We start from the raw sequence: 19,291 nt of genomic DNA on the forward strand, positions 1-19,291 counted from the left end.
GTTGAAACACTTTCAACTAGCATTTTATAAGAGTCAGTATAGCATTGTGGATAAGAACTGTGAGATGCCGGTTTCTGCTTAACCTCTGTGTACTTCAGTTTCCTCATCATAAAAGGGGAATAAAGATAGCATCTACATTAAAAAAATAATAATAAAATAATAAAAATTAAAAATGGGCAAAGGACCTGAATAGACACTTCTCCAAAGAGGACACACAGATGGCCAAGAGACATATGAAAAAATGGTCAACGTCGCTAGTCATCAGAGAGATGCAAATTAAAACCACAATGAGGTATCACCTCACACCTGTCAGAATGACTACCATCAACAAATCAACAAACAACAAGTGCTGGTGAGGATGTGGAGAAAAGGGAATCCTAGTACACTGCTGGTGGGCATGCAGACTGGTGCAGCCACTATGGAAAGTAGTATGGAGTTTCCTCAAAAAATTGTAAATTGACCTTCCATTTGACCCAGTGATCCCACTTCTAGGACTATATCCTAAGAAACCCGAAACACCAGTCAGAAAGAACTTATGCACCCCTATCTTCATAGCAGCACAATTTAAAATAGCTAAGATCTGGAAACAGTCCAGGTGTCCATCAGCAGAAGAGTGGATAAAAAAGCTGTGGTACATTTATAGAGTGAAATACTGTGCAGCTTTAAAAAAGAAGGATCTCTTACCCTTTGGGACAGCAATGGATGAAAGTGAATAGTATTATGCTAAGCAACATAAGCCAGTCAGAGAAAGACAAGTATCACATGATCTCACTCATGTGGAATCTAATGAACAAAATCAACTGATGAACAAAATAGACCCAGAGACGTAGAAGCCTGGAATCCTCTGAGGAATCTCAGAGGGAAAGCGGGGGTGGGGGACTGGGTGGGGAAGGATTAATCAAAGAACTTACATGCTTATGTGCATAACCCATGGACACAGACAATACTATAGGGAAGGCCTGGGGGTGAGGTGGATGCGGGGTGGAGTGGAGAGCAGTTGAGGGAAAATTTAGTCCTGGCACAATACTCCATTTTGTTGAGATAATACTATTATCAAATCTTCTGGGTAGTTTTCTTGAGCACAGAAAATGGCATACTTTCATCTGTTGATTTGAAAGATCCTTGGATCTCAGGGAAAATAAATAAATAGGTCACAAAAATGTTCTAAGATCAGGAGAACTAAAGAAAAGCTGAATGAGGGCGTAAGCTAAGTGAGTTTAGGCTGGAAAATCAGGCAGGTGCCTAGAGTAAAATACATCCATAACCTGAGGTGTGAACCCAGAGGGTCGACTCCCTGATCCTACCAAATGTGAAATGACACTTTGCTCCTGGTTAGAGAGACAATGCCAGGCTTCCTTGGGCACCAGACGGGAAAGACACTGAGACTTCAAAAACAAGCTGAACAAGGGCATCCTCAGGACAGAGAGAAGTGGCATTAATAAGGAGTCTCTTGTGTTGGGTACTGAATGCATACCAGGCACTGTGAAAAACATTTACCATATATTCTCACTTCTTTTCATTCTTAAAAATATCCCTTTGTACAGATGAGGACCCAAAGCTAACGAAACAAACACAAAAAAGGTACAGCAACTTAACCAAGTTAAGCACAACTAAGTCATGGCCTGGGGCATATCTATATGCATAGCTTTACAAGATCACATCTGTAATTTGCCTAAGATTATGACAAAGAAGGGTGTTAGTTAAAAATTTCAGCGTAAGTTGGGAGGAGGATTCATTCCTAGAGAGAAAAATATCTGAAATGCTATGTAAAAACCTTCAGTCAAGACAGTATTTTGTTCTTGGTTCCAAGTACTTGTAATAAAAAAAAATCTCTTATATTTGACGCCCTTTATCCTTTATTAGTAACTTAGAAAAAAATTAGATTTTTCTTGTTTATTGAGATAAGTCTGTAATGCTATGAATTTCCTTCTTAAAGATTGCTTTCACAGTGTTTCTTAAATTTTTGGTTTTTGTGTTCTCATTTTCATTTGTTTCAAGGTATCTTTTGATTTATTCTTGATCTCATTGTTAACCCATTCATTGTTTAGTATCATGTTACTTAGCCTCTATATTTTCCTGTGTTTTTTCTTGTGAGTGATTTCTAGTTTCATAACAGTGTAGTTACAGAAGATGCTTGATATGATTTTAATCTTCTTAAATTTATTGAGACTTGTTTTTTTCATACTAACAGGTGGTTTATCAAATAAAATTTTCCATGTGCACTTGAAAAGAATGTATATTCTGCTGCTTTGGGGTAAAATACTCTGAAAATACCCATTAAGTGCATCTGATCTACTGTGTCGTTTAAGGCCACTTTTTGTTGATTTTCTGTCTGGAAAATCTACCCATTGATGTCAATGAGGTGTTAAAATCCCCTACTGTGACTGTGTTACAGTCAGTCTCTCCCTTTATGTTCATTATGACTTACTTTACATATTTAGGTGCTCCTTTATTTGGTGCATAAATGTTTATAGAAGTTATATTTTCCTGTTGGTTTGCTCCTATTATCATTATATAGTGTCCTCCTTTGTCTCTTATTAAAGCCTTTGTTTTAAAGCATATTTTGTCAGGTTTAAGTATTACTATCCAAGCTTTTTAAAATTTCCGTTAGCATGAAATATATTTTCCGATCATTTTTCTTTTAGTCAGTGTGTATCATTTGTTCTGAGGTGGGACTCTTGTAGATAGCATATATATGAGTCTTTTTTTTTTTTTTTTTTAATCCATTAAGCTACTGTGTGTTTTTTAAAAATAGTCACCCGATGATGAGCTTCTTTTTTTTTTTTTTTTTTTTTTTACTATTGATTTTAGAGGGAGGAGTAAGGGGGGGGAGAGAGAGAGAGAGAGAGAGAGAGAGAGAGAGAGAGATGGAGAGAAACATCAATAGGTTGACTCCCGTATACACTACTCACCAGGACTGGGGACCACACCCTCAACCCGTGTATGTGCCCTGACCAGGAATCAAACCCGACACCCTTCAGTGTACGGGAGGATGAACCAATCAACTGGGCCACACCATCCAAGCATACTGTATGTCCTTTGATTGGAAAATTTAAACCATTTAAATTTTTTTAAATTTATCTTTATTGTTGAGAGTATTACAGGTGTCCCATTCCCCCCCCCCCCAATTGACCCCCTCCACTTCGCTCCCACCCCCTCCCCAGGCATTCACCCCATTATTGACTGTGTCCAGGGGTTATGCATATAACTTCTTTGGTTAATCTCTTCCCACCCTTCACCCCCCTTCCCTCTTTCCTCTGAGATATGATCGTCTGTTGCATGCGTCAGTGTCTCTGGATCTATTTAGTTTGTCAGATTCCTTTGTTCATTAGCTTCTTCTTAAAGAAGACCCTTCAACTTTTCCTGTAGTGCTGGTCTGGTGGTGATGAACTCCTTTAGCTTTTTCTTATCTGTGAAGCTTTTTATCTGACCTTCAATTCTAAATGATAGCTTTGCTGGGTAGAGCAATCTTGGTTGTAGTTCCATGTTTTTCATCACTTTGAATATTTCCTGCCACTCCCTTCTGGCCTGCAAGGTTTCTGTTGAGAAATCAGCTGACACTCGTATGGGTGCTCCTTTGTAGGTAACTAACTGCTTTTCCCTTGCTGCTTTTAAGATTCTCTCTTTGTCTTTAACCTTTGGCATCTTAATTATGATGTGTCTTGCTGTGGGCCTCTTTGGGTTCCTCTTGTTTGGGACCCTCTGTGCTTCCAGGACTTGTAAGTCTATTTCTTTCGCCAGGTAGGAGAAGTTTTCTGTCATTATTTTTTCAAATAGGTTTTCAATTTCTTGCTCTCTTTCTTCCCCTCCTGGCACCCCAATAATGCAAATGTTGGGCCTCTTGAAATTGTCCCAGGGGCTCCTTATACTATCTTCATATTTCTGGATTCTTTTTTCTTTTTGCTCTTCTGGTTGGGTGTTTTTTGTTTCCTCATGTTCCAAATTGCTGATTTGATTCTCAGCATCCTCTACTCTACTGTTGATCCCCCGTAAATTATTCTTTATTTCAGTTCGTGTAGCCTTCATTTCAAATTGGTACTTTATTATGTTATCGATTTTCTCAGTTATTTCCCTAATAGTCTGCTTAAAAATCCTTATAAACAAAATTCTGAACTCTGTTTCTGTTAGCTTGCTTGGCTCTATTTCATTTAATTCCTCTTCTAGAGATTTCTTCTGTTCTTTCCTTTCTGGCATGTTTCTTTGCCTCCACATTTTGTCTGCTTCCAGGTGCTTGTTTCTATGTATTAGGTACAGCTGCTATGTCTCCTGGAATTTGTAGAGTGGCTTTGTGTAGTAGGTGTCCTGTAGGGTCCCGTGGCTCACCTCCCCAGTCAGCTGAGCCGGGCCTTCTAGGTGCTCCCATGTGTGGGCTGTGTGCACTGTCCTGTTGTAGTTGAGCCTTGGTTGCTGTTGGTGTCACTGGGAGGAATTGACCCACCCGGCCAATCAGCTGTGAGGACCAGCTGCAACTACAGCCAAAGAGCTGCTGTGCTGGAGACACCTCTATGGAGCAGGATTTACTTTAATGGGGCTTTGGTATTCACCAAGTGGGCCCCTTGAGTGCGTCACTCGTGGATGTGGTAGGGTTGTAATCCAGCGTGGTCGAGTCTGACCACCAGGTGCACTGTCTCTGGGGCCTTGGGGGAGGTGCAAAGTCAGCCTCTGCCAGTGCCTTTCCCAGGCCAGCCAGCATGAGCTACTCAGCAAACCGTAGGTGGCTGCTACTTGTGCTGGACTTGGTATTGCCCAGGAAAGGCCAACCTATGAACCAACGCAGGCTGCCACTAGTGCCGGGCCTGGGGCTACTTACGAAGCTGTATGGGGCACGCTGCTGCTTGTTTGAGAGATTTTACAAAAGTTCTAAGCATGAGGCTCGAGAGGCCACTTGCATAGAAAAGCCACTGGAAATGGCTTGGATGAGCCTGCAGGTAGGGAGGGGCGGGGCCTCCAGGAATCACTGGGGTGGGGCCAAAGGTGGGAGTCAGGTTCTGGTGATTCAAATATGGTGCCTGCCTGCCGGCTGTGTGTGGGGAGGGCTCACCAAAGGAGCAATGGCCTCTGCCAGCCCTTCTGCCTGCGAGAAAGCTGCCTCTCCACCTCTTGCCTGGATTTCAGGCAGGTTAGTTCCTTCCCAAATGTCCCAGGTTCCTTTTAAGCTGCTGCCCGGCCCTTGGGCTCAGAGGGAGCGCGTCTGAGTGAGTCCGAGCGCGGGCCCTTTAAGAGGAGCTGCCTGGGACTCCCGCAGCCTCCGTGACCCTCAGCCACAGTCCCCGCTGGCTTCGTAGCCCGCAGTTGTGGGACCGCTCTTCCTGGCCCTGGAGCCCTGGGATGGGGGCCTGTCCTCTGGGAAACCTCCACCCCGAGATGTCCCTCCCGGGTTTAAACCACGGCACCGGGTGTGGGCCCGGGGCCAAGTCTCTGTGATTCAGCCCCGATCCGCCCACGTCTCCATCCCTCCTGCCAGTCTCCACGCTTCTTCAGTACCCTGGCTGTGGGGCTTCTGTTCAGCCAGATTTCAGGAGGCTCTGAGTGATGGTGGTTCTGTGTTTTAGTTGTAATTTTGATGTGGTTGCGGGAGGCGGGTGGTACAGCTGCTACCTACACCACCATCTTGTTTCTCTGTCCCCAAGCCATTTAAATTTAAAGTGATTATTGTTAGCTAGATACTTATTGACATTTTAACACTTTAACTATGTTTCTCTCTCTTTTTCCTTCTCCTCCTCTTCTCCTCCTCCTCCTCCTCCTCCTCCTCCTTTTTCTTCTTCTTCAAGTTGGTTCTTTAACATTTCTTATAATACTGGTTTGGTAGGAACAAATTCCTTTAGCTTTTTCTTGTCTAGGAAGCTCTTTATTTCTACTTCAATTTTAAATAATAACCTTGCTGGCTAAAGTTGTCTTTGTTGTAAGTCCTTGCTTTTCATCACTTTTAATATTTCATGCAAATCCTTTCTGGCCTGAAATGTTTCTGTTGAGAAATCTGTTGACAATCTTATGGGACCTTTCCTGTAGGTAACTGTCTTTTTTTTTTTTTTTTTTTTTTTCTTTTGCAGCTTTTAAGTTTCTGTCTTGCTTTTTGACCTTTGGCATTTTAATTGTTGTGTGTCTTGGTGTCGGCCTCTTTGGGTTCATCTTGACGCCCTTTATCCTTTATTAGCAACTTGTGACGGAGGAAGATTTGACTTTGGGTGGTGGGCACACAATACAATATACAGATGATGTATTATGGAATTGTATACTTGAAACCTACATAATCCTATTAACCAATGTCACCCCAATAAATTTAATTTAAAAAAAGAAAAGTCCTAAGAACCTTAATAGGGTTTCCAAAGTTCAAACTCAAAGCATATCCTGAGGCTCAGAGTGGTTAAGTAGTTTGCTCTGGAATCCTGACTACATACCCATTTAACTCCAAGGCCCATCTTCTTTGAGGAATTTAGGCCCAGCAATGTATGCATATGCAAGAACTGCTGGGAGTATAGGCTTCTTCATTTCTCACGACCATCCTAAGCACAAATATCACCAATGATGGTCCCTTTTGTGGGCCCTGTCTGCTTCTGAGAGTTGAAGAGCAAAGGGTCAACGGAATTCTCAACCTCAGGGAAGGAGCAAGGGGAAAGGGACAGAGAGAAAAAAAGGAATTAGAGAGACAAATCAAGGACTTGCTTGTCTCCTGCCTTTAACCACACTCAGAAGTGACCTAGGTGTCTGCCCCATGGAGTGGGGGGAAAGAGAAAGGAATGGGATTGGGGAGGGCTCCAAAGGGGATGGTAGCTGTATTTTGTATTGTTTTATTGCCATAAATATCTCAACATCTGAGATAAAAATAAGACAAGTGTTTTGTTGTTCATTCTGAGTGATGTGTTACTGGGATGCGTGTTCTGTGACTCACTGTAATTTTCTGTACGCTTAAAAAATCTGTTCATGATTTTAAAAAGATGGAGAAAGGCAGTTTCAGGTTGATGGAAGACCTCAGGAAGGCTTGAGCTTGGATCCTGGGGTATTCAGAATATCCTGTCTGAGAAGGCCCACAAGGACCAGGATATAGAAAGGTGACAATGACGAGGTTGGCAAGGGCCAGGACATGCAGCTCGTTATATTTAAGCCATGTTGAGGAGTTTGCACTTTACTTGAAGTGAAATGGGGAGCCCTTCTGGAGTTCTGTGTAGGGGAAGGGAAAGGCACCATTCATTTTTCAGAAAGAGCAGTCTGGCTGCTGGCTGGGGAAGGGAGTTTGGTCGAAGCGGGCGACTAGGTAGGAGGCTATGGAAGGAACCCACGGGAGACATAATGGTGGACTCCAGTGGAGGTGGAGAGGTTCCAGTGGTGTTTGAGAGGTAAAGGGTATAGGGATTGCTGAAGGATGAGATAGTGGCCAGAGGAAGATGTGGGAATGGGAGAGGAAGGAAATAATGGTGTCTCTCTATTTTTATTGCACTTGAATACCTGGAAAGACGATGATGCTATTCATTGAGAAGCGGAAGCCTTTTGTGGGAGGAACAAAATTAGGGAGAGTAGAGGGCAGAAGGTGAAAGAAGCTCAGGAGTTCCAATTTTGTCATTTAAGGCTGAATGTTTGAGAATGTCCAGGTGGAGATGTCAAACAGGCAGACAAAAAAGTATGAGATCACACCTCATAACTTTTTCCACCCCACCACAAAAGTGGAACTCTATACTGTTCCCTTCTCTGCAATTTGCTGTTCTCACTTAATAATAGCTTCTTTTGGAGGTCCCCCTAAATCATCCCACAGAGGTGTAACTCATACTTGTTAATGGTTGCATAATAATCCATGAAATGACTGCACCACAAATGTCTTCAGTCATCTCCCAACTGATGAGTGCTTGCTTTGGTCTTACTTTGCCTAATATGAATCATGTGATAAACATGCTCGTGCCTATGTCCTGCATGTCCTGGGCTCTCATGTCTACAGGTCCAATTCCCATTCCTTCTCTGCCACGCATACCTGTCTCCAAAGGACCACTTGCTAAATGTGTTGTATTTATTCAAGACACTTTAATAGTCATTGTTATTATTTGTTAGATAACAGAGGCACACCCAAACACTTTCCAATTCTTCCTAAATAAAAGCCTAAGGCTGCTTTTTGGTTGGCCTGTATACCATGATTATTTTCTTTCAGCAGAATTTGGGGCAACAGTGTGAACTGAAAATTTCCCCACTCCAAAATACAGTTATGTTTTTATTCTCTATTCCCCTGAGCATGCTTCCTACAACTATGTCAAGGAGAAATTCATGGAAAGAGACTTCTTTGTGCAGATCCCCCTCCTCCGTGTTTTGATTCATTTTTGCATATAGAGTTGATCTGTCCCTCCCCCCACGAGTATGCTCCCTTACCTTCTTCCATTCTTTTCTACTCTTTTCCCCTGCTCTCTGAACAGCATTTCTATTTGTTTCTGTTTCTTCCTCCTGGTAAGAAGAAGGAGGTGGGCCATATGAAATGGAAGAGTGCCAGCTCCAAACACTCTTCGAATGTGTCCGTATCTGAACCTATCTCTCTCTTCTTTTTAATTTTATCTTTATTGTTGAAAATATTACAGATGTCCCCTTTTTTCCCCATTGACCCCTTCCACTCCGCACCCACTCCCCGCCCCAGGCCTTCACCACACTATTGTCTGTGTCCACGGGTTATGCATATATGCATATGAAGTCCTTGGTTAATCTCTCCCTGCCCACTCCCACCTTCCCTCTGAGATTCGTCAGTCTGTTCCATGCTTCTAGGTCACTGAATCTATTTTGTTCATCAGTTTATTATGGTCTTTAGATTCCACATATAAGTGAGATCGTGCGATGTTTGTCTTTCTCTGCCTGGCTTATTTCGCTTAGCATAATATTCTCCAGGTCCATCCATACTGTCCCAAAGGGTACGAGATCCTTCTTCTTTAGAGCCGCATAGTATTCCATGGTGTAAATGTCCCACAGCTTTTTTAGCCACTCATGTACTGATGGGCACTTGGGCTGTTTCCAGATCTTAGCTATTGTAAATTGTGCTGCTATGAACATAGGGGTGCATATATTCTTTCAGATTAGTGTTTCAGGATTCTTAGGATATATTCCTAGAAGTGGGATCACTGGGTCAAAAGGCAACTCCATTTTTAATTTTTTGAGGAACCTACATACTGTTTTCCATAGTGGCTGCACCAGTCTGCATTCCCGCCAGCAGTGCACCAGGGTTTCCCTTTCTCCACATCCTCGCCAGCACCTGTCATTTGTTGATTTGTTGATGGTAGCCATTCTGACAGGTGTGAAGTGACACCTCATTGTGGTTTTAATTTGCATCTCTCTGATGACTAGCGACGTTGACCATTTTTTCATATGCCTCTTAGCCATCTGTACGTCCTCTTTGGAGAAGTGTCTATTCAGGTCCTTTGCCCATTTTTTAATTGCACTGTTTGTCTTCCTCTTGTTAAGTTGTATGAGTTCTTTGTACACTTTGGAAATTAGCCCCTTATCTGATGCATCCTTGGCAAGTATGTTTTCCCAGACCGTGGGGTTCCTTTGTATTTTGAGGCTGATTTCTTTTGCTGTGCAGAAGCTTTTTAGTTTGATGTAGTCCCATTCATTTATTTTTTCTTTTATTTCTCTTGCCCTAGGAGATGTATAGGTGAAAATTCCACTATGTGAGATGTCTGGGACTTTACTGCCTATGTTTTCTTTCAGGATTTTTATGGACCTATCTCTTTTTAAAGCTCCACTGAGAAATGAACACAAAGAGAAGCCCAAAGACTAGCACACAGGGTCTTTGTTGTCCTGTTTAAACCACTTCCATGCACGTGCAGCCAGGAGCACCAAAAGCAGGACTTAGTGAGGACACTAAGGCTGGACCATGCATGCAAGGCCTGGGAGAGAAGTCAGGTTTGGGGTTGGCCTGTTCACTGTGCAATCCTTCTCAGTCTCTTCTGATGGCTCGTCATTTTCAACCCAACTTCTAAATGTTATCTTTTCTCAGGGAATAGCCCTGCACCGGCTTCTGACTTTACTCTCTCTAGGTGATCCTGTCTAGGCTCATGGCTTTACAGAGTATCTGTTTCCAGTTGTCTCGATAATTCTGTTTCTTCAGCTTACTTTGATAACAAATAGACTTCAGACCCTTAACATGCACAAATAGGAGCTCTTGACACTCACACCTCCCTCCAACTTTTTTTCTCCCTTCTCCGCATCTGCCACACCCATTCCTCGTATTGTCTGTGACCATATGTAACACCTCCATGTTCAAGAATTGCAAGGAAATACTCTCATAGTGATCATTCATTTATTAAGTTTGTTCACTGACTGCCCTCAATCCATCAGCAAGTGGTGCCTCTCCTCTTCCCAAAATAACATGTGAACCCATGCACTATTCTCCAAATTTGTGCTGCCAGTCTGGGCCAAGCCACTGCCATTTCTCAGCTGGACTACTGAAAGAGGGTCCAAATTGGTCTCCATACTTTCCTTTGTGTCCTTCCCACTTGTAATATGATCCACAGAGAGCAGCCAGAGAAAAATTATCTAATATAATTAGATCACGGCACTCCCTTGATTCCATTGTCTCTCTGGCTCCTCAGAGCACTTTGGGTGAAAAAAAAACAAACCCAGAAAACAACAACAACAAAAAGCCCAACAACACCAAAAAACCTCTTCATCATGGCTCCTTCCCACCACTACCCCTTCCTCTGTTCCCTCCATCCCCTCCTTCACTGGGCTCCAGCCATACTGGCATCCTTTCTGCCTCTCTGGTGCCCCTCTATGCTGCCACACAGCCAAGGGAATTGCAGTTGTCCCTGCTGGGCACGCGTTCCCCTGGTTCCTAGCAGAACTGGCCACTTGTCATTGTCTTCACAAAGGCCATCCCTGAAGTTTGACACTTCTCTTGGGTTCTAGGTAATATGTACGAAATAATCTTGTTTATTTCTCTAAAGGCATTTGTAGGAACCTTTAAGTACTTCTACATTTTCTGACGTGTTTATTGTCTGTCTTCCCCACCAGACAATAAGCTTCCTGAGTGCAAAGACTCTCTGACTAGGAGAATGTCTGGTACACTGTAGGTCCTCCATAAATACTTGTGGAATCACTGAGTGAATGGAATGAATAACATTTCCTCCTGCAAGAAATGAACCTCTCCCTCCACTGAAGCTCCACGGGGCTTTTCATTTTGTGCCTCTGTCACAGTGCCTGCTAGTCAGAACACTTTTGACTGCAGATAGCAGAAACTGACCAGGAATTAACAACAACAAAAAGGGGAGGGAGGGAGAGCCCCATGGAGACCTCTGTGAGGAAGGACTTGGAGAGCAATCCCTTAGCTGCTCTCCTGGTCACTTTAGCAGCCTTATTCCTGTTGCTGGAGGTTCAGGGGCCTAGAGATTGTCTTCAGGATTGACAGGTTTGGGGATTTGCTGGCCACAGCACGACTTCCCTGAACTTCTTCCTCCTGCTGTTTCACTGATCTCCATTGGCTCTCTGGGCTGTAAGTCAAAGGCAGGGAAGGAGATCTTGTGGAGTCCTGGCCCTTGAATTGGCCCCCCTTGTCATTTCATTCCCCTAACAATGGGCTGAGAAGTTCTTATCATCCCCACATCCCCTTAACCTCCAGCAATCATGACTTACCCCTTAGCCTATGCCTCTTCCAGTCCCTCCTTGGATGGCCACCTGGAACAGCGAGGCACAGCTCATCTGCCCCCACCCCCACTACAAGTAACCCAGACCTGCCCTCCCCCAGAGATGGCTCCTAACAGCAGTGACAGTGATCACTTTGGTCAGGCACCAGCCATACAGCAGCCTTTTCCTAACTCTCTGTCCTTTTCCTTTGCTGAAACTAACCCTGTCTAGGGACAGAGGGCTGGACTTTGCAAGCTGGTGTGGTACTTGTCTGTGTGTTTGCTTCTCAGCCATCTTGGGATGCTTTCCAGCCAGCAATGGGAAAGTTCTTACTGCCTCACACCCCACAGCGACTCAGTCAGTTCCACAATTTGGGTTGCTCTATCATGTACAACTGCTCAGGTCCAGCCAATGCTGCCTTCACAGAAAAAAAAATCTTTTTTTTACTCAAAGAAGGTGCATGGGCAGGAGCCAGGAGGAAGAGAATATGTGCTGGGCAGATGAAGTTCCTTAGCCACTGTGGTCCATTCACATAGCATCTACAGCCCTCTGCTGGCATTTCTGTTATTTGTATGGGTAGTCTGAGCTTTAGGGGAGTGCGATGTCCTGAGGGAAGGCACTATGGTTTGATAATTTTTTTTTTTTTTTATCTGACCTCCCTGCCACAGTTTAGTGCCTGGCTCACGGTAAGCCTGAAACCCCTATTTATGGAAGGAAAGGAGGAACAAAGGCAAGGGTTGTTCTGAATCTTCACAGGAACTGGTCATATCCCACTGTCTTCTTTTTGTTCTATCATCTCTCTGTCAGTTGTGTGTGGGGGGGGGCACCCGTGCATTTATAGGTGTATTGATGGTTACTCCCCGTTTTATCGAGGTATAGTTGACATATAACATTGTATAATTTTAAGGTGTGCAAGATAATGATTTGATACATGTATATATTGTGAAATGACTACCAGAATCAGTTTAGTTAACATCCATCACCTCACATATTTTTCCCCTTGTGATGTGACACATTTTCCCCCTTGTGATGAGAACTTTTAAGATCTCCTCTCTTAGCTACTTTCTGCATTGATGTTCAATTTGTACCCTTTCTAAAGAAGTGATCATACCAATTCCCTCGTTGAACATGCTGAGTGGTGCCCACTGGCTTGGATATGGAGTCCAAGCACTGTACCTTGCTTTTCAGGGGCCCACACCTTCCAACCCCATCTCCTGCCATAGACTCTTGGAGACCATGAACTCTGTCCACTCCAGGTTTTAGGCATGACTGGAAGTGACCATGCATGTGCTAACATGCCACAGGGCCTTGGACACAGACTGATCCCTCTGTCTGGAATGCCTTCCCTCTTGCCTCAACATGGTGAACTGCTACTCATCTTTCAGAGCTCACCTTCGGGGTTTCATCTTCTGTGCAGAGCCTCACTTGATTCCTGCCAGGAAGAATTAGTAGCTGGGTCCTCCTTTCCAGGGGAAGTGGGACTCTAGTCTCTGTTACAGTCTAATGGTTGCTCACTTGTCTATCCTCTCACAACACACACTGCTCACCTTTTCTTTCCCCACCCACAGCTACAACACAGCAACTCTCACTGCTCACTTATGACATTGCTTGTCCCTTAGTCCCCACGCCAAGTACTTGATAAGGCTTTCATAAATACTAGTTGGTGAACTGGGACCAGGCACCTCATTCTAGAGAGATTTCAGGTTTTGGTTCTGTTTTGAACATGGATGTGCATTCCTTTGTTCATGTTGGGAACCTCAGTACCTGCAAACAAGTGCCTGGCTCTGGACCAGCCATGTCCCCAGCCCTTGGCTGGGCTTTCCTCAGGGTGTCATTGAAGACAGCACTGTGGACAGGCTGCTCTTGATTCCTCTACTTCCAGGCTGCATTTATTGAAGCTGGGTGAGTGGGAGGAGTTGGAGGGTTGAAGAACACCAGGTCCTTAGTTCTCCCAAAGTCTGGAGCAAGGACAGGGCTTCCAGACCAGCCTGCGTGCTCTCAAGGACAAGCTCAAAACCAGCCTGTGTCTTCATGTCTCCCATCCCTATGTATCCCCCAAGGACCCGCATGGAACCCACTCCATAAATATTTGTGGCATGGCACGATGAATAAATGACTACGTGTTCTTGTGTTCTCTATTCCCTCTTTTGCAAGTGTTGCAGAAGAGGGAAAGAGGTGGTAAAAGCGGAGGGATCTTTGAGAAAATGGTCAGCAGGCGGCAGAAGGAGCTTGCCCCTCTTGCCCCAGCTGCCACTCAAAAAAAGAGTTGTTCCCCTGGAGGCAGTGATGTTGGAGAGAGTGTGTGTGTTGAGGTGGGAAGAACCCCTGAATGTGAGAAAAATATTTTGTTTGGCTTTGTTTAGGCCAGGCAACTGTACTCACAATGCCACCCACCCCGTCTTACAACGTACTTGATTCAATCACTTAAATGTTCTATAGGGAGAGGAGGGGTAAAACAAAACTCCCTAAGTCTAACCTGTATTCCCTCAGTTCACAGTGGAGCCTTTTCCCTGGTTCCTCTATAAATATCTAGGCGACCTGAGAGGCTGAAGACACACTCACGTCACCCCCAGCCCAAGCTTCCCGGTCCCGCCCCCTCCCAGCGCCCCGCAGCAGCCCCGCAGCAGCCACAGGGGGAACCAAAGAGACAGAAGCCTTCCCAGCTGCCCGGACCACAGGCGCCAACACCTCCTGCCCCCCACCACACGCCCCCGCCAGCCAGCCCGCCAGCCCGCGCCCCGCACGCTAGTCCACGGCTGAGCGGTGGAGGCAGCAGCAAATTGCAGGCTGCAGTGACTCGCAGACGCGCGCTCCTGGCAGTGCACGCCATCCCAGGTGACTTGGTATCGCCAGATCTTCTGGCTCCGAGTCCCCCGCCCCAGCTGTCGCTTGTGCCCCGGCCCAGGTCCCGGCGCCCACCTGCCCTCCTGCCCTCTCCTGCCTCTCTGAACCCCAGCTTGAGGGAAGGGAGGTCGCAGTAGCGGCCCAGCAGCACCGGCGACCGTGGCGACAGCTGCGGCAGTGGCGGCGGCGGTGGCGGCAGCGGCTGCAGCGGCGGCGGAGGCTGCCGCGGCGACCGTGGCAGAGGCGGTGGCGGAGGCCTCGGTGGCGGAGGCGGAAGCAGAGGTGGAGACTGAGGTGGAGGCCGAAGCCTCAGTAGAGGAGGCAGTGGCAGAGGCCATCCTGGGGGAGGCAGCAGCCGCCCTGGCCGGGGAGGAGGCGGAGGCCGCTCTGGCGGCAGCAGCCGTGGCGGTGACAGAGTCCAGCCCGGCCGAAGCCTCTGCAGCAGCAGAGGCTGCGGCGCCCCCCTTGGAGGAGGAGGATGGGGATGAGCGTGCGGATGCGGAGGTGTCAGAGGAGGCGGCGGCTGCGGCTGTCACCGCAGACGCAGAGAGGGGCGGGAGTTTCGAGGAGAACCCGGACTTTCCCATGGCCTCACTGTACGTGGGAGACCTGCACCCTGAGGTGACAGAGGCAATGCTGTATGAGAAGTTCAGCCCGGCAGGGCCTATCCTCTCTATCCGAATTTGCAGAGACAAGATCACCCGCCGCTCCTTGGGCTACGCATATGTCAACTACCAGCAACCGGTGGACGCCAAGCGGGCCCTGGAGACCCTGAACTTTGATGTCATCAAGGGCAGGCCAGTACGCATCATGTGGTCCCAGCGGGATCCCTCGCTGCGCAAGAGCGGGGTGGGCAACGTCTTCATCAAGAACCTGGGCAAGACCATCGACAACAAGGCACTGTACAACATCTTCTCGGCGTTCGGCAACATTCTCTCTTGCAAAGTGGCCTGCGACGAAAAGGGGCCCAAGGGTTATGGTTTCGTGCACTTCCAAAAGCAGGAGTCCGCCGAGCGGGCCATTGATGCGATGAATGGCATGTTCCTGAACTACCGCAAAATTTTCGTTGGGAGATTCAAATCTCATAAAGAACGAGAGGCTGAAAGAGGAGCTTGGGCCAGGCAGTCCACCAGTGCTAACACCAAGGATTTCGAGGAAGACACCGACGAGGAGGCCACCTTCCGATGAAGACACCCCAGGAGCGAGCCAGCCAGCAGAGCCAAACCTTGGCTCCCACCCGGTTTACAAACCTTCCTGTGCTCCCCGCTAACCCACCAGCAGTGTATTGTATTGGGAGTGCAGCTCTTGCTCTCCCTCTCTCGCTCTCTCTCCCCCACCCCCCTGCTCCCTCCCCTCTCACCCTCTCTAGTCTCCATTCTATCCTTTGCTTCCCTCCACCCCAAGGGCATTGTGAATATTCTTGCTAATCTGTGCCACTTAATAAAGTAGAGGCTGTCTCTTCCCCTCCTGGTTTGGTTTAAAAAGCACTTTCTCTCTTTGTTTACTGTACAGGTGATACAATTTCATGGTAGAAACATCAGAAAGGAGTAGGAAATCAGATGAGAGAAAACTGAGAGAGTAATTGCTCCCCATGAACCTACTACCCAGAGACAACCACTTTTACCTTTTTGGTGTGCTGTTTTTCCAGGTTCTCTTTCTCTCTCTCTCTCTCTCTCTCTCTCCCATTCTCACCCCCAGCTCACCTTTCCTTTTAACACACTGTTATAGAATGGTTCATGTATGTGCTGTTTCTTAACCCGCTTTTTGAGAAACTAAAACCAAACGAAAATCAACCCACTGAACTTCTTTCCATGCTGTTCAACAGGCTTCCTAATCGTCATCTTCAGTGCCTGCAGAGTGTATCCGTGGACCTTAACATTTTGTAATCATTCCCATTGTTGGACATTGAGGTGGTGCCTAGTTCTTAATGTGTATTTAAACCCAACACTGCGTTCTCTGATGATTGACTCCTTCCTTGTCAAGCCAAATCTTCACTGGCATACCGGACAGTCATCTTAATTGTGGACTCAAAGGATCCACATATGGACATTTTAAAGGCTTTTCCAGTGTGTTGCCAAATGGCCCCTTCATAAGTATTGTACTGATTTGCATCCATGCCAGTCAGTGCAGCTAGTAAAAAAGAGTATGCCCATTTCCCCTGCATAGTCTCCTGGTCACTGTAATTGGGGTGTGTGTGTGTGTGTGTGTGTGTGTGTGTGTGTGCGTGCCCGTGGGTGCGTGCGTGTGTGTGTGTGTGTGTGTGTGTGTATTGGCCAGCTTGATGGGCTGCAAATGGTATTTTGCAGTCCCTGGTTGCTTTGCTGGATTTAAATACTCTTTATCACCTCCTTTCCCTGTGCCTACTTCATGCCATTTTCAAGAAAAAAATAGCTCAGCTTCATTGGAGGAAAAAAAATCACAAAGCAGACAAGTTAGCAGAAGAAAACTAATGTCACTAGTAATCAATCCTCATGGCCATCTATGCTTTCCTGAATCATTTTCATCTACACCTGCATGGATGTGATATTTATTTTAATTTTAATGTATATTTGCTTTTTCATACTTAAATTCGTAATGTAGATATAGATGTATAGTTAGATATTCTTCCACTTCTTTTCCTGTCATTAAATATTCTTCTAAGATAATTTCCACGACAGTTTAGTGTTCCAGTGTATGACTTAGGTAGAGGAATATATAGATGTTGTATGTTTGCATCTATGTCCTTATTTACATATAGATATGAGGGGTTTTTTTTCACTGCTTCCTCATTGTTTAACATCTTGGTGGCTTCTATTTGTGTGTTTTTTCCTTACTGAAACCCAAACTGCTAATAATATAGTGCTCATACCTTGTTTACATTCAAGATTATTTCCTGAGAAAACATTGCTAAAGGAGGAATTGAAGGCTCAAATGATATGGAAGGATTAAATTCTGGTGGCTTTTTTTTTGGTTTATTATTAAATGACAATTCACAAAGACAGTATTAATTTACCCTTACCCTCATCAGGTTTCCAAATATTGTGAGAAATTCTGAATACCTGGACAATTTTCTGGACTTGACATTGCAATTGTTTTTGCACTATGTAATATTTTATAAGGTAAACTGTACCTATTTATTTTTGTTTATTCTCAACATTTATTTTTATATAAATAATATAGTAACATACTAAAAAAATTTTTAACTGATAAGGAAAAAAGTCAAAATCACTCCAAATTCGACCATTTGACAAAAAACTTTAAACACATGAATATGTACATAAATAAACAATGCTTTCAAAATGCAATATGTATTGTTTCATTGTTGGATATTTTCACTATAATTAGTATTGGGGGAAAGCCACAGAACTCTAAATTCAGGATCAATTCTGAAGAACTGACTTGTAGCCTCCTTCAAATTCATAAGCACTTTAATTAGAGAAACTTACATATGTGGACAAAGCAGCTGCTGCCAGTGGTGATCAGCAGGAAAGAATCAACGCCCTGCCCAGGACAGGGTCTCTCTTTTTAAAATTTATTTTTATTGTTGAAAGTATTACAGATGACTCCATTTCCCCCCTCATTAATCCCCTCCACTCTGCATCCCCCTCCCAAGCCTTCACCACGCTATTGACTGTGTCCATGTGTTATGCATATATGCATATAAGTTTTAAGATTAATCTCTCCACAACCACTCCCCCACCCCTGCCTTCCCTCAGAGATTCATCAGTCTGTTCCATGCTCTATGTCTCTGGATCTATTTTGTTCCTCAGTCTATTTTGTTATTAGATTCCACATATGAGCGAGATTATATAAAACTGAATCAGGAAGAAACAGAAAACCTGAATAAGCAAACAAGAACTGATGAAATCAGAGCAATAACAAAACTCCCAGCAAACAAAAGCCCTGGTCCAGATATCTTCAGAGGGGAGCTCTGCCAAGTATTCTACTTCTTATTTCAGCAGTCCCTTTAACATTTCTTGCAATGCTAGTTTGATGATGATAAACTCCTTTAGTCTTCTTTTGTCTTTTTTTTGTCTGGCAAGCTCTTTATTTCACCATCTATTTTGAATGATAGCCTTGCTGGATAGAGTAGTCTTGGCTTCAGATCCTTGTTCTGCATTACCTTGCATACTTCATGCCATTCCCTTCTGGCCTGTAGAGTTTCTTATGAGAAGTCAGCTGACAGCCTTATGGGAGCTCCTTTGTAGGTAACAGATTGCTCTTCTCTTGTTGCTTTTAAGATTCTCTCTTTGTCTTGAATTTTTGGCATTTTAATTATGTGTCTGGGGGTGGGTCTCTTTAGATTCTTCTTGCTTGGGACTCTGTGCATCCTGAACTTGTGTGACTTTTTCATTCATCAGGTTAGGGAAGTTTTCTGCCATTATTTCTTTAAACAGGTTCTCTAACCCTTCATAGCTTTCTACCTTTTCTGGCACTCCTATGATGTGAATATTCTTACGTTTCATATTGTCTCACAGCTCCCTTAAACAGTCCTGTTTTTTTCTTTTTGGTTCCCTGATTGAGTGCTTTTTTTCTACTTTGTCTTCTTTCTATTTTATTTTAGTTTAGTTTAGTTTATTATTTATCTTTACTGTTGAAAGTATTACAGATTTCCCTTCTTTTCCCCCATTTATACCCTGCACCCATCATTTGCCTCTGCTCTCCAGCAGGCCTTCTCCACACTATTATCTGTGTCAGTCAGTTATGAATATATGCATATCAGTTATTTGATTAATCTCTCCCCACCCACACCCACACCCACACCTCCGCCTTCCCTCTGAGATTCTTGAGTCTCCATGCTCCCATGTCTCTTGGACTATTTTGCTCATCAGTTTATTTTGTTCATTAAACTCCACATATGAGTGAGATCATAGAAAACTGA

The 19,291-nt window shown here is 44.7% G+C and overlaps 1 protein-coding gene across 1 annotated transcript; it reads left to right on the forward strand.

Moving 5' to 3' along the window:
• Positions 1-14,271: 14,271 nt before the first annotated feature.
• PABPC1L2B (poly(A) binding protein cytoplasmic 1 like 2B) lies at positions 14,272-17,485 on the forward strand. Its single transcript, XM_081126484.1, has one exon. It carries the CDS (start codon positions 15,016-15,018, stop codon positions 15,616-15,618), a length of 603 nt encoding a protein of 200 aa, XP_080982610.1. The 5' UTR covers positions 14,272-15,015; the 3' UTR covers positions 15,619-17,485.
• The last annotated feature ends 1,806 nt before the right edge of the window (positions 17,486-19,291 follow it).

The sequence above is a fragment of the Miniopterus schreibersii genome, assembly GCF_964146895.1.
Source record: "Miniopterus schreibersii genome assembly, chromosome: X".
Classification (NCBI taxonomy): domain Eukaryota; kingdom Metazoa; phylum Chordata; class Mammalia; order Chiroptera; family Miniopteridae; genus Miniopterus; species Miniopterus schreibersii.